General features: G+C 35.5%; 2 protein-coding genes and 1 long non-coding RNA gene across 3 annotated transcripts in view; 1 reads left to right on the forward strand and 2 right to left on the reverse strand.

The window, feature by feature from the left end:
• Window positions 1–14,046, reverse strand: part of LOC309474951 (uncharacterized protein) — a gene marked incomplete at both ends in the record, with an annotated part of 355,810 nt that overhangs the window by 163,367 nt on the left and 178,397 nt on the right. The window lies entirely within an intron of this gene.
• Window positions 2,957–14,046, forward strand: part of LOC309476450 — a 115,940-nt gene continuing 104,850 nt past the window's right edge. The window contains exon 1 of the long non-coding RNA XR_014198161.1: window positions 2,957–3,147. This is a non-coding gene — a long non-coding RNA (uncharacterized lncRNA). The remainder of the gene's footprint in view (window positions 3,148–14,046) is intronic.
• On the reverse strand, window positions 3,849–6,525 carry LOC309474886 (CD48 antigen-like; the record flags this gene model as incomplete). The annotated part of the gene is made up of 6 exons (XM_082137505.1): window positions 3,849–3,973; window positions 4,041–4,331; window positions 4,567–4,869; window positions 5,375–5,402; window positions 5,803–5,897; window positions 6,513–6,525. 6 exons carry the CDS (start codon window positions 6,523–6,525, stop codon window positions 3,849–3,851), a joined length of 855 nt encoding a protein of 284 aa, XP_081993631.1.

Here is a 14,046-nt window from a genome sequence, read left to right on the forward strand (position 1 = left end):
ATAAAATGTATTTGTATAAGCAACGTATTAAACTGCAAATTAACATTTATATTCCTTATAATAAAAACGAAAGACCTATGTTACAGACATATGAAAGACAACATTTCGTTGATTAGTTTTGGATAGATGTCAATGTAGGCTATATTCGAAGTTTGAAATATGTATGATAAAATGTATACTTTAGTTTTTACAAAGAAAGATTACACTTCAATTGTTGTTGTAATTGTAACCTTTTTAATAAAAAAATATATATTTACAAGGTAGATGTAAACAAATTTTAAAAGGTAAATATAAGCATTTTCTTTAAATAATTTTTATTGTGTTTTATTATTGACAAATTTGGGGAGAGGATACATATTCCAAAACTGAAAATACAGTATGAGAATTAACTGCACAATTAATAGACATGTTTTCCTTGGATATTATACAATTTGCAAGCAAAATTTTTAAAAAATAAATAAAAATGGACATGCTTCCAACTGTGAACCAATTTGGTAGAATATATATGTATATATATATATATATATATATATATATATATATATATATATATATATATATATACTGTATATATATTGCTCTTGCATTCTTTCTTGTGGCTATAGGTGACACACCTGAATGAATGGCTCATTAAGTATGCGGGCCCCATTGTCTCCTGAGGTGTGAACCACTACATATGCATGATGCTGTTGAATGGTTGACGCCCCTTGCGCATATTGCCTTTACAAACAAAAAGTGTTTTACAAGATTTAAATCAATGTATTGTGTTATGTGAATGATAAGGGCAGGATGATTTTCACATCATTTTGAAGAAAAAACTCTAGGCAAAGACATCAATTAGTCAAAAGTCTTATTGACACGTATTTAGTATGTGTTTTGTGGCCTTATTTCAGAAACTTTAGTTTTTAGTTTTTTCAATAACCATGCATAAACATTATTCTCTCAAAAATACAAACATGTACATGCATGTTGCTCACATATTATGGTAGCCCTGTTTGTGCTAAATAGAGTGTAATTATACCTTTGCCATTAATATGTTTATAAGCAACTGAAAAAAGCACAAATGTCAGGGCATGTCAGAACATCTCAAGGACCCCAAAAACCCCTCAGACCTCAGAGGGTTAAATCTGATATGAATATGATTAACTGATTGAAGGTAACGTTATAGGCTTATAGCACGTCACGTGACAGACAGTGTTTAATCACCCTGTTTTGAATTAGAAAGCAATGAAACGCAAAGCCTCCGTGGCGATGACAGATATAATGCAGTGACTGAACGTGAGCTAATCTGATTAATATCGACAAACAGAAAAGGCATTGTATCAAACATTATTAGAACAGCGTATTTTCTACTTACCAACATCTGGCACACGTGAACTGATGCCAAATATCGCGATGAATCGGAACGAGACTTCTTCAGCGCGATTTCCTACTGATAAAATATAATTAAAAAAATATCAATAAAAATACATAAACCATGATAACATAAGATCTCGTGAATAAATGTTGATTAAACAGCTTCTCTGCTGCAGCCCGACAGGCAGAAAGAATCGTGCTGTGATCACGAAAGATGCTTCACACTGAAATATATTAGTTTAAAAAACATCCTGATATCACGAAAATAACGAAATAAACGTGTTCGTGTCCGTGTCACGAATCAATAGACTAAATTACGTGACCATTTCAAGAACTGCCGTGAGACTGGGTTGTTGTGGCACCTTAAAAGCGTGGAAATAATTCCTAATTTATATTAAAATGAGTGTATCCTGAGAAGTCTGAACATAATTTACTCATATTTTCGCTTTTATAAACTTTTAAAGGGATAGTTCACTTTGAAATTAAATTTTGGTATGTTTTAGCTTACCTCAAGGGCATCCAAGATGTAGGTGTCTTTTTTTCCGCAGTAGTTTCAATTTTGATATTTTTAGGTCGAACCGTTCTTGTCTGTCAGTCATATAATGCAGGTCGATGGTCACTTGTCTCAAACAGCATGCACAGAGTCCAAATTAAAACAATTCCCCGTCGTCCAAATTAAACAATGCGAAACCGTAGCCAAGGCGACATCTATTGTATATATCTATACCCGCCCGCGCTCTCAGATCACTTGGACGTGGCTGAGTTCAAGAGGTAAAAACGATATAAATACTGTTCGTTTTCTCACACAAACCGCTCGTTTCGTGTCTTAGGCCATCAATGTGTACTTACGATGGGGAATTGTTTAATTTGGACGACGGGGAATTGTTTTAATTTGGACTCTGTGCATGCTGTTTGAGACAAGTGACCATCGACCTGCATTATATGACTGACAGACAAGAACGGTTTGACCTAAAAATATCAAAATTGAAACTACTGCGGAAACAAAGACACCTACATCTTGGATGCCCTTGAGGTAAGCTAAAACATACCAAAATTTAATTTCAAAGTGAACTATCCCTTTAATAAACACGCATCTGGAACGGAGAATGATACCCCATTAGCGCCTCTAGTGGACGTTTCACCCGAAAAGTGCAGGGAAACGTACCAGGAGGTACGTATTTCAGGTTCTGCAAAAATTTAGTCAGAGTAACGTATTTCCAATGAGCCTGGGTTGCAACAAAGATAGGATTGTAAAAAAAAAAAAATAGTTAAAAAGGAAAGCAATGCGAATTATATTAACTAATATAGAGTAAGCAACGCAATATTTGGTAATCATCAGTATTTATCACGACTAACACTCACATTTGACACTTCGAGTATTAATGAGTTTCTTCTCAAATTATTTTCTAAGGTGAAAATGAGCCACCTAAAAAAAATAAAAAAAAAATAAATAAATGCCAACAAATTAATATAAAAAGTCATTACAAATAAATTAAGATTAATAAATGATGAGATAATAAATTATAAGAAAAATAGTAATATGAGAAATGACATCATCAACCATGTACCTGATGTGTGAATATGTGCTTGATCTCATTCAGCTCTTCTGGATCTGGGGCCGTATTCACAAAGCATTTTATCTTACCACTAGGAGTACTCCTAAATCGCACTAAAAGATTTTAGCTAGGAGTTTTCTCTTAAAAGTTATTCACAACGCCTTTCAGACCTACTCTTAGTAAAGAATAATGACAACTCCTAAACTAAGAGTGAGTCTTCGTTGCTATGGATGACGTCATTACTCATGCACGAGCTAGACTGAAGTGACCACCTTGATTGGCTGATGATTGTAACGCGGGAATGATTCCAAACACCTCCCCTACGATGATGAGTGACAGGTGACAGGTCTGAGAATGTGTGTGCTACACAAGTAGTGTGAAGGACGGAAGATGATGAATAACTGAATAAATAGCCTAAATGTATAAAGAGTAAGGCAAAACAAATAGCCTAGTAGCCTAATGAAACATATGGATTGATGCAATATCTTTGCAACATTATTGAATTAATCTGTCACTATATGCCTCTGCCTACGTTTGCAAAGAGAAGAACATTTTAATTTTAATGTATAATTAAATGTTACAATTAGTTTAGTAGCCTAGTTTTGGTTGTTGTTGGTGGCGTTATTGCATCCCTAGTTATGCCTACAATGCAAAATTGTTCCCTCGCGATTGGAAGCTCCTGTTGCCGCCGCATACGCATTTCAAAACATCGCAACGTGAAATGCCACAAAAAGCGGTTTGTGAATAGGTCTTAGTGAGTTAGGAGTCCTCTCGACTTCTTTTAAGCTGTCCCAGGCTTAGGTGCTACTTTTAGGGCTAAAATGCTTCGTGAATTACTCTTAGTCAAAAAAATTAGGAGTCCTAAAGTTAGGAGTGACACGCCCATTATTTTTAGGAGTTGCTCCTAAATTCGACAGTTAGGAGCTACTTTTAGCCTTAAAATTCTTTGTGAATACGGCCCCTGATCTCATAAACCACAATAATGACAGTAGCCACGCCCACCAGAGCAGAGAGGACCAATCGGATCACAGCTTCAGTAGGACCACAACAGTGGACAGAGTCTGAGGAATAAACACATCAAACTGAGATCAGATCAGTCAATAAACACTAATATCAGCACTGGCGTACCTGAACATGTGTGACAGAGTGTGTTGATGTCCAGATGTGTGGTCTGGTTGCTGATGGGATTGTTCAGCACACAGCTGTAGGTGTTTTTATCCTGATATTCCACCTCCAGAGGTAGAGAGAGACTGATGCTGAGATCACACACACTGATGCTGGACAATACACTGATTCCTTTATACCAGGAGAGAGTCACATGACTCACATTCACCACTGATGAACACACCAATGAACATGATGATGATGATGAAGAACAGTGTGAAGAGTTACTGCTGATGACAGGAACAGGCAGACGAGCTGGAAAACATGAGAGAATAAAGATAAATGAGGATGAATGAAGATATTCAAGCAGAGGAAGAAACATGTGAGGAACCAAGATTATTAAAAGTAGAGCATTTAAAACAATCTGAAATAGAAAGTTAAATATTAACCTGAAAAAAAGCTATTTAGACATTTTAAGTAATTTTATACTTCTTCAGATTTACTTTAATGTTGCAATAAATAAAATAAATGAAAACAATAATAAACTCACCGTAGACAGTGAGACTGAAACCCTTGATCTCACTGTTGATCTGTAGTTTATAACCTCCAGCATGTTCAGTTGTGGTGTTTGTGATGGTCAGAGATCCAGTTTGATTGTCCAGCTTCAGTCTGTCTCTGAATCTCCCATCAAGAACATCATCATATACAGTGATTCTGTCGGCCCGTTTATTGATTTCAGCTATTAAAGTGTTTTCATCTCCAATTATCCTCCACTGAATCAGATCATTATCCTTCATTTCAGTAAGAGAAGAGTTTAGAGAGACTGAATCTCCCTCCATCACTGATATTTCAACTGTATCATCAAACACAAACACATGAAGAACAAATGGAAAAAGGGTTTGTCACAGATTAAGACTTTTAAATGACTCAGTGATGGTATATAGTTTTTAATTTAATTTCGAAATGAATAATTTAAAACATCAGAAAGAAGCAAAATGGTGTGTGGATTAATATTGTATTTTGTAATTAAAAATAAAACATGGTAAAACAAATATTTAACTCACTATAGACAGTGAGATGTCCACATATGGTGGATCTGTAGTTCATAATATCCAGCATGTTCAGTTGTGGTGTTTGTGATGGTCAGAGAACCAGTTTGATTGTCCAGCTTCAGTCTGTCTCTGAATCTCCCATCAAGAACATCATCATATACAGTGATTCTGTCGGCCCGTTTATTGATTTCAGCTATTAAAGTGATTTCATCTCCAATTATCCTCCACTGAATCAGATCATTATCCAGAATTTGGAGAAAGGGCATTTCGAGAGTGACAGGTTCTCCCTCCTTCACTGACACCAACATTTTTGCACCTCTAGAAGAAGCCGCACCTGAAGAACAAACAGAGTTCATCTCAGATTAACAGTTTATTTAAATTTTTATAGTAAATAGTTTTAAATATAAATTTGAAATGAGTAACATAAAACAACTGAACAAACAAAAAGTTAAATGGTTAATTACAGTTTGTGGTCATTGAAATATAAAACAGGTGAAGCAAATATTTAACTCACTAATGACAGTGAGACTGAAACTCTTGATCTCATTGTTGATCTGTAGTTTATAAAGCCCAGAGGCTCTAGTTCTAGTGTTTGTGATGGTCAGAGATCCAGTTTGATTGTCCAGCTTCAGTCTGTCTCCGAATCTCCCACCATTATATACAATGATTCTGACGGCCCGTTTATTGATTTCAGCTATTAAAGTGTTTTCATCTCCAAATCTCCACTGAATCACATCATCATCCTTCATTTCAGTAAGATCAGAGTTAAGAGTGACAAAATTTCCCTCTCGCACAGACACTGACTTCACTTCATCATCACCAAACACTCCTGAAGAACAGAGTTTTTCACAGATTAAAGCTTTAAAAACACTTGATGTTGGTTTGATGAAGCTTCCCTAAAATACTTTTAATCATGTAAATGTGAAGTGAATCATATTCTGCAGCAGTACAAAGACAAAATCCATAAAAACACATTTAAAACTCACCAACCAGACGCCACAAACAGAGCAAAACTAACATTTTCTTCATCGGTTCACTGAAAGGCCACAATAGTAACCCTTAAAATGTCTGAAACACTCAGATTGAGCTGAAACACGACTGAACTGTGATATTTATCTGGTTGTTGCTTCAGTCACAGTTTCCGTTTCACATGTCCATCTCCTTTAACATCATGAGAATCAACAAGCTTTTCCTGATCTTACATTTATGGGCCTGTATGAAAACTAAAGAATAAACTATTGGATTAGATATCTGTATACTGGTGTGTTATTTAGTGTTGTGTGCTGTCAATCATATTTTATCATGTTTACATGTTTTGTTAACAATTTTGCTCAATGTATCAAATATATCATGGACAGCTGACTCCTGGAGCTTTTCAAATTCTGTGTGGTTAGTTTGCAGCAGCGGCAGAAATTTACTTTTCCATTATGGTATAGATTTGTACCTTTTTGGGGCATTTTTACCTCTATAAGGGTATTTTATGTGAACTTTAATGTAAAATTCTTAATGCATTTTTTTTTGTTCTGTTTAGTTTTTTTAGCATCTGAAGTGGTATTTTGATTAATTTACACAGACTGATTAATGCAGTTCTGATGTAGCATAAATGCATAACTGGAAATGCATAAATAATTGTCACAGGTGTTGGCAAGCAAGCAGGCAGACGAAGACGATGAAGATAGTTCCAAACGACAAAGTTTAATAGTAAATCCCAAAAGGCAGGTAGACAGATCTAAAAAAACAAGTGGCGGGTATCTGAACAAGGAACACAGAAGATGACTGAAAACAAATGAAAAGTCGTAATTTTCGAACGCGTTTCAAATGGGAGTTTACTGACAGAGAGAAGGCAGAAATAGCATCATGTTAGTTTTTCTTTATTTGTCAAAAAGCAAAACACTTTATTTGTATTGTGAGTATACAGAAAAAAAATAGAAACTGAACAGGATCGATTGATGTATTACACGAAAATGAAAGATCAAAATGAACAGAGCATTTTGTGTTTATTTTTCATTGCTAAAAAAAAAACCGAGCAAAACGCGCGGGCGCGTTTTTGGTCCCCAGAGGGTTAACAATTGTTAACCCTCTGGGGTCTGAGGGGTTTTTGGGGTCCTTGAGATGTTCTGACATGCCCTGACATTTGTGCTTTTTTCAGTTGCTTATAAACATATTAATGGCAAAGGTATAATTACACTCTATTTAGCACAAACAGGGCTACCATAATATGTGAGCAACATGCATGTACATGTTTGTATTTTTGAGAGAATAATGTTTATGCATGGTTATTGAAAAAACTAAAAACTAAAGTTTCTAAAATAAGGCCACAAAACACATACTAAATATGTGACAATAAGACTTTTGACTAATGGATGTCGTTGCCTAGAGTTTTTTCTTCAAAATGATGTGAAAAATCATCCTGCCCCTATCATTCACATAACACAATACATTGATTTAAATCTTGCAAAACACTTTTTGTTTGTAAAGGCAATATGCGCAAGGGGCGTCAACCATTCAACAGCATCATGCATATGTAGTGGTTCACACCTCAGGAGACAATGGGGCCCGCATACTTAATGAGCCATTCATTCAGGTGTGTCACCTATAGCCACAAGAAAGAATGCAAGATCAATATATATATATATATATATATATATATATATATATATATATATATATATATATATATATATATATTCTACCAAATTGGTTCACAGTTGGAAGCATGTCAATTATTTATTTTTTATTTTTTACAAATTTTGCTTGCAAATTGTATAATATCCAAGGAAAACATGTCTAGTAATTTTGCAGTTATTTCTCATACTGTATTTTCAGTTTTGGAATATGTATCCTCTCCCCAAATTTGTCAATAATAAAACACAATAAAAATGATTTAAAGAAAAGGCTTATATTTACCTTTTACAATTTGTTTACATCTAGCTTGTAAATATATTTTTTTTATTAAAAAGGTTACAATTACAACAACAATTGAAGTGTAATCTTTCTTTGTAAAAACTAAAGTATACATTTTATCATACATATTTCAAAGTTAAGGATTCATTACTTCGAATATAGCCTACATTGACGAAACATACTATATTTAACATATTAGCAAAAATTGGCAAACAAAAGCTTATTTGAGGTGGCAGATATTTTACAGTAAAAATGTGTAATCTATCCAAAACTAATCAACGAAATGTTGTCTTTCATTTGTCTGTAACATAGGTCTTTCGTTTTTATTATAAGGAATATAAATGTTAATTTGCAGTTTAATACGTTGCTTATACAAATACATTTTATTTCAACATATTTCAGTCGATTTTTACTCAGTATAGCAAAATAGTTTGCTAAAAGCAGATCATTCATTCACACACAGAAACGCAATTCAAATTTAAACTGTCTTTTTGCGAGTTGTGGTAAACAGCGCATCTCTGCCGTTCATTCATTCACACAGAAACGCGATTTACTTGAGAATGAAAAAAAACTTACTACAGTATTCCCTCCGTTGCTCCTCGAAATACCAGCACTTCTGAGGTACGTTTTCCATTATTATTATTCCTCACAGCGCTGCAAGACAGTGTAGACAAGTAGCTACAATGATCTGAATAAACTTGATGTGTTTTCTCGAGCTGATATGTGGGTGTTCACAGTTTGTATGGGATCGTCTCAGTCATTTGCGTTTGAATAGCGCGCGCTCTCCGTGGGCGGGGCCGATTAAAACGTAATGAGCTGAGATGAGCTCGACTGGAATCGCTCTCTTTTAATACAGATTTCACAAGATGAGAATATTTGTTTTTTATATAAATTACTTCATTTAAAAGAAGAGAATTCAAGCTTCATGCCTGTGTGTCTGTATGTCTGTTTGACTGAGTATTCGCTGAGTTATTGTTCATTTTTGGACGCGTTTCAGAATGGACTTCACTGGCAGAGAGAAGGCAGAACTCGCTTCGTGTTTATTTTTCTTTATTTGGCAAAAAGCACAACACTTTGTTTTTATTGTGAGTATACACAAAAACAATACACATTTAACAGAATCGATTGATGTATGAAACTCCTATGGAAAATCAAAGTCAACAGAGTATTTATGAGTTTCTTTTACACTGATAAAAAAAAAAGCGAGCTGGTATCGCCAGCGATACAGCCGACCTCAGGGGGTTAAAAACCTGGTCAGGAGATTTGTGTAACGCTTGAGTTTTTCGTGTTGATCCAAATCGTTCCTGAGTAAAATATTTCTTCTGGACGTATCCAGATCATTGAATATTCCCACGACCATTTCCAGATTTCAACTTTTCCAGTTGATGCTGTGGGACTAAATACATTTTCTCATCATACTCCATCATCACCCCCGTCTAGCGGCTATTAAGCTTGAAATAAAGGGTACGGTACACTCGGGAGCGGTAGAAGAAATCCCCCTCTCTGGTTGAAGATACGTTTCTTGGCCAATATGGCACATTTTTTATTGGCGACAAATTTAATTTCGCCTTTTTTCTTTTTCAGTTTTCGGTACTGATGATGACTGACAGGAATCGTACCATAGAGGATGTTAAGCTCCACTTCACACAGCGTTAAAATTAATTTGTCGGACGCCGATTGTAAAATAAGACGACGGTGTTTAGGTGTGGCTTTATGTAGCAGTTTTAACAGTGTTAGATGCTTACAAAGTCTTGCGGACATGACAATTTATCCCGTGCTCCTTTTTTTCTGGAGATAAATACTGGACTGGACAAGAGCTACATCTGAGACAATTCTGGTGAATTCTTCAGGTTCATTCACCATAATGGTCATTGGTAGATCCTCCCTCATCGAGAACCACCCCACAGACTATTCAGCAGTATCTTGTTGTTGGCCCTCTGAGCAGGGTTGTGTTCGATCTTTTCGGGGTCCGTGACGACATTCGACGGATACCCCGACGCTTGCTGCAAACGTCTTCATGTAGTCGCAAAACAACGTATCTGACTGCTGTGGAAAATGCCACACTTCGTCTATCCTGGCCACCACATAGCCCTTCTCGATGGCTTTTAAAAGCTCGATACTAACCCAACACCCTGAGAGCGCCCTCTCCTCGTCCGTATGGCTACAGATCGTTAACTGGTTTTGGTCGTGCGCACAGGTACGGCATAACGGGAACATGAGTTTTCCGCCGCATCTGTAAGGGAGAACCGGGTGTAGTAATTTACGCGGGGGTACACAGTAGCTTTGATAAGACCATAATCATTTTCAATCGATTCGAAATCATGGCTCTGTTACGATTCCTGTCTTGTGTTCCCCTTGTCTTGTGTGGACATTTGTAATTTCCTGTCCTGTGCCATGTTTTGTAGTCCTTTGTAGTTTTTCTTGTTTATTAGTCTCCCCAGGTGTTTCTAATTTGTTTCTTGTTTCACTGTGTATTTAAGCCCTGTGTCTAGTTTCAGTCTTTGTGAGTTCTTGATGTTGTTTGTTGGTTGTTCTGTTCCCTAGTCTGAGTCTGTCTTTGTCAAGTTTTGAGTTTGTTTAAATAAAGTCTGCTGCACGTGGATCCTGCTTCCTCCTATCATTCACCATAGTGTTACAATTTTACGTAACACCATAGTGTTACAACAGCAGAACCTTTATCAACAAAACCTTGTTTTTATAAATAAAATGAATAATATGTTTTATTTAATTTCCCCTGTAAAATCTTTTTATTAATATTTAAAATCCCCGCGTGTTGACTGTAGCATAACGCATAACAGTTCAAGCCGTTTACAGTTGCATCGCTGTTTCACACCTACATACACTTCGATATGACGTATACAATTGATTTAGTTGAAACTTTTAATAGCATAGGTCGATATAAAGTCTGATTGGTTTAAATACATTCTGATAATCTGTATTTAACAGAAGAACCTTTATCAACGTTGCCTCGCTTGTCAGTTTGAGCTGTGAAGTTCACTTCAAGTCATTTTAAAAAGCTTAAACCTATCTTTTAAATAATTAATAATTGTATTCTTATCTCATATATATTTATATGTTTTTATTTTATTTAACAATAGCCTAATGGAATTATTTCTTAAACTCAGAGGAAAAAGTAAATTTCACTGTGGTGTTTAAAAGATTAAAACTAACTTTAAAATGCTTAATTGTATTCTTATCTCACATATTTTACATGTTTTTATTTGTAATCATTGCTATTTCTTAAACCCGTTGCATTCTCTCAGAAAGATTCAAAGTGCTGTGGATGCATAAGGATCACCTCATTATTATATATAAGTTCAACATATGTTTAAAACTTACTTTAAAATACTTATACTTAATAAACATCTAATTTCATATATCTGTTATTTTCTATGCTTTATTTATCAGCATTGCTATTTCTTAACCCTCTGGGGTCTGAGGGGTTTTTGGGGTCCTTGAGATGTTCTGACATGCCCTGACATTTGTGCTTTTTTCAGTTGCTTATAAACATATTAATGGCAAAGGTATAATTACACTCTATTTAGCACAAACAGGGCTACCATAATATGTGAGCAACATGCATGTACATGTTTGTATTTTTGAGAGAATAATGTTTATGCATGGTTATTGAAAAAACTAAAAACTAAAGTTTCTGAAATAAGGCCACAAAACACATACTAAATATGTGACAATAAGACTTTTGACTAATGGATGTCGTTGCCTAGAGTTTTTTCTTCAAAATGATGTGAAAATCATCCTGCCCTTATCATTCACATAACACAATACATTGATTTAAATCTTGTAAAACACTTTTTGTTTGTAAAGGCAATATGCGCAAGGGGCGTCAACCATTCAACAGCATCATGCATATGTAGTGGTTCACACCTCAGGAGACAATGGGGCCCGCATACTTAATGAGCCATTCATTCAGGTGTGTCACCTATAGCCACAAGAAAGAATGCAAGATCAATATATATAAAATTGGTTCACAGTTGGAAGCATGTCAATTTTTTTATTTAATTAAATTTTTTCACAAATTGTGCTTGCAAATTGTATAATATCCAAGGAAAACATGTCTAGTAATTGTGCAGTTAATTCTCATACTGTATTTTCAGTTTTGGAATATGTATCCTCTCCCCAAATTTGTCAATAATAAAACACAATAAAAATGATTTAAAGAAAAGGCTTATATTTACCTTTTAAAATTTGTTTACATCTACCTTGTAAATATATTTTTTTTATTAAAAAGGTTACAATTACAACAACAATTGAAGTGTAATCTTTCTTTGTAAAAACTAAAGTATACATTTTATCATACATATTTCAAAGTTAAGGATTCATTACTTCGAATATAGCCTACATTGACAAAACATACTATATTTAACATATTAGCAAAAATTGGCAAACAAAAGCTTATTTGTGGTGGCAGATATTTTACAGTAAAAATGTGTAATCTATCCAAAACTAATCAATGTAATGTCGTCTTTCATTTGTCTGTAACATAGGTCTTTCGTTTTTATTATAAGGAATATAAATGTTAATTTGCAGTTTAATACGTTGCTTATACAAATACATTTTATTTCAACATATTTCAGTCGATTTTTACTCAGTATAGCAAAATAGTTTGCTAAAAGCAGATCATTCATTCACACACAGAAACGCAATTCAAATTTAAACTGTCTTTTTGCGAGTTGTGGTAAACAGCGCATCTCTGCCGTTCATTCACAAACAGAAACGCGATTTACTTGAGAATGAAAAAAACAAACTTACTACAGTATTCCATCCGTTGCTCCTCGAAATACCAGCACTTCTGAGGTACGTTTTCCATTATTATTATTCCTCACAGCGCTGCGAGACAGTGTAGACAAGTACACTTATCTGAATAAACTTGATGTGTTTTCTCGAGCTGATATGTGGGTGTTCACAGTTTGTATGGGATCGTCTCAGTCATTTGCGTTTGAATAGCGCGCGCTCTCCGTGGGCGGGGCCGATTAAAACGTAATGAGCTGAGATGAGCTCGACTGGAATCGCTCTCTTTTAATACAGATTACACAAGATGAGAATATTTGTTTTTTATATAAATTACTCCATTTAAAAGAAGAGAATTCAAGCTTCATGCCTGTGTGTCTGTATGCCTGTTTGACTGAGTATTCGCTGAGTTATTGTTCATTTTCGGACGCGTTTCAGAATGGACTTCACTGGCAGAAAGAAGGCAGAACTCGCTTCGTGTTTATTTTTCTTTATTTGGCAAAAAGCACAACACTGTGTTTTTATTGTGAGTATACACAAAAATAATACACATTTAACAGAATCGATTGATGTATGAAACTCCTATGGAAAATCAAAGTCAACAGAGTATTTATGAGTTTCTTTTACACTGATAAAAAAAAAGCGAGCTGGTATCGCCGGCGATACAGCCGACCTCAGGGGGTTAAACCCGTTTCATTCTCTCCACAGACATTATGGACGATGCATCACCATCCGAAAACCAAATCCATGGCAGATCTCTTCATGTTCATAATTTCATCATTCTGTGGACATAATCCTGCAATAATAAAAACACCCCCTGAAAAAACATTTGCTTTCCTTGTCACACCAAGCAGATTGCAGTCATAAACACATAACCATAACCCCCCCCCGGAACCACTTATGGTCAAATGTCACATACCACCTGTTGGTCATAAAACCCCCATATATGGACATATCCTGTCATAAAATATGTCATAAAACCATAAATCAGGGGGTCATAAATCAAAAGTGACACAAGCTACCCCATATAGACAACTATAAGTAGACTACTCCTGTCCAAATTAACCCAGCTCCCTGTGCCCGCCTCCATCTGTCAGTGGATCACCAGCTTCCTGACCGACAGGCAACAGCTAGTGAGGCTGGGAAAATCCTCATCCAGCACTGGCGCCCCCAGGGCGTTCTCTCCACTGCTCTTCTCCCTGTACACCAACAACTGCACTGCAAAAGACCCCTCTGTCAAACTCCTGAAGTTTGCAGACGACACCACACTTATCGGCCTCATCCAGGACGGTGACGAGTCTGCCTACAGACTGGAGTTGAACAGC

This window comes from Leuciscus leuciscus, assembly GCF_965113295.1.
Source record: "Leuciscus leuciscus genome assembly, chromosome: 15".
Classification (NCBI taxonomy): domain Eukaryota; kingdom Metazoa; phylum Chordata; class Actinopteri; order Cypriniformes; family Leuciscidae; genus Leuciscus; species Leuciscus leuciscus.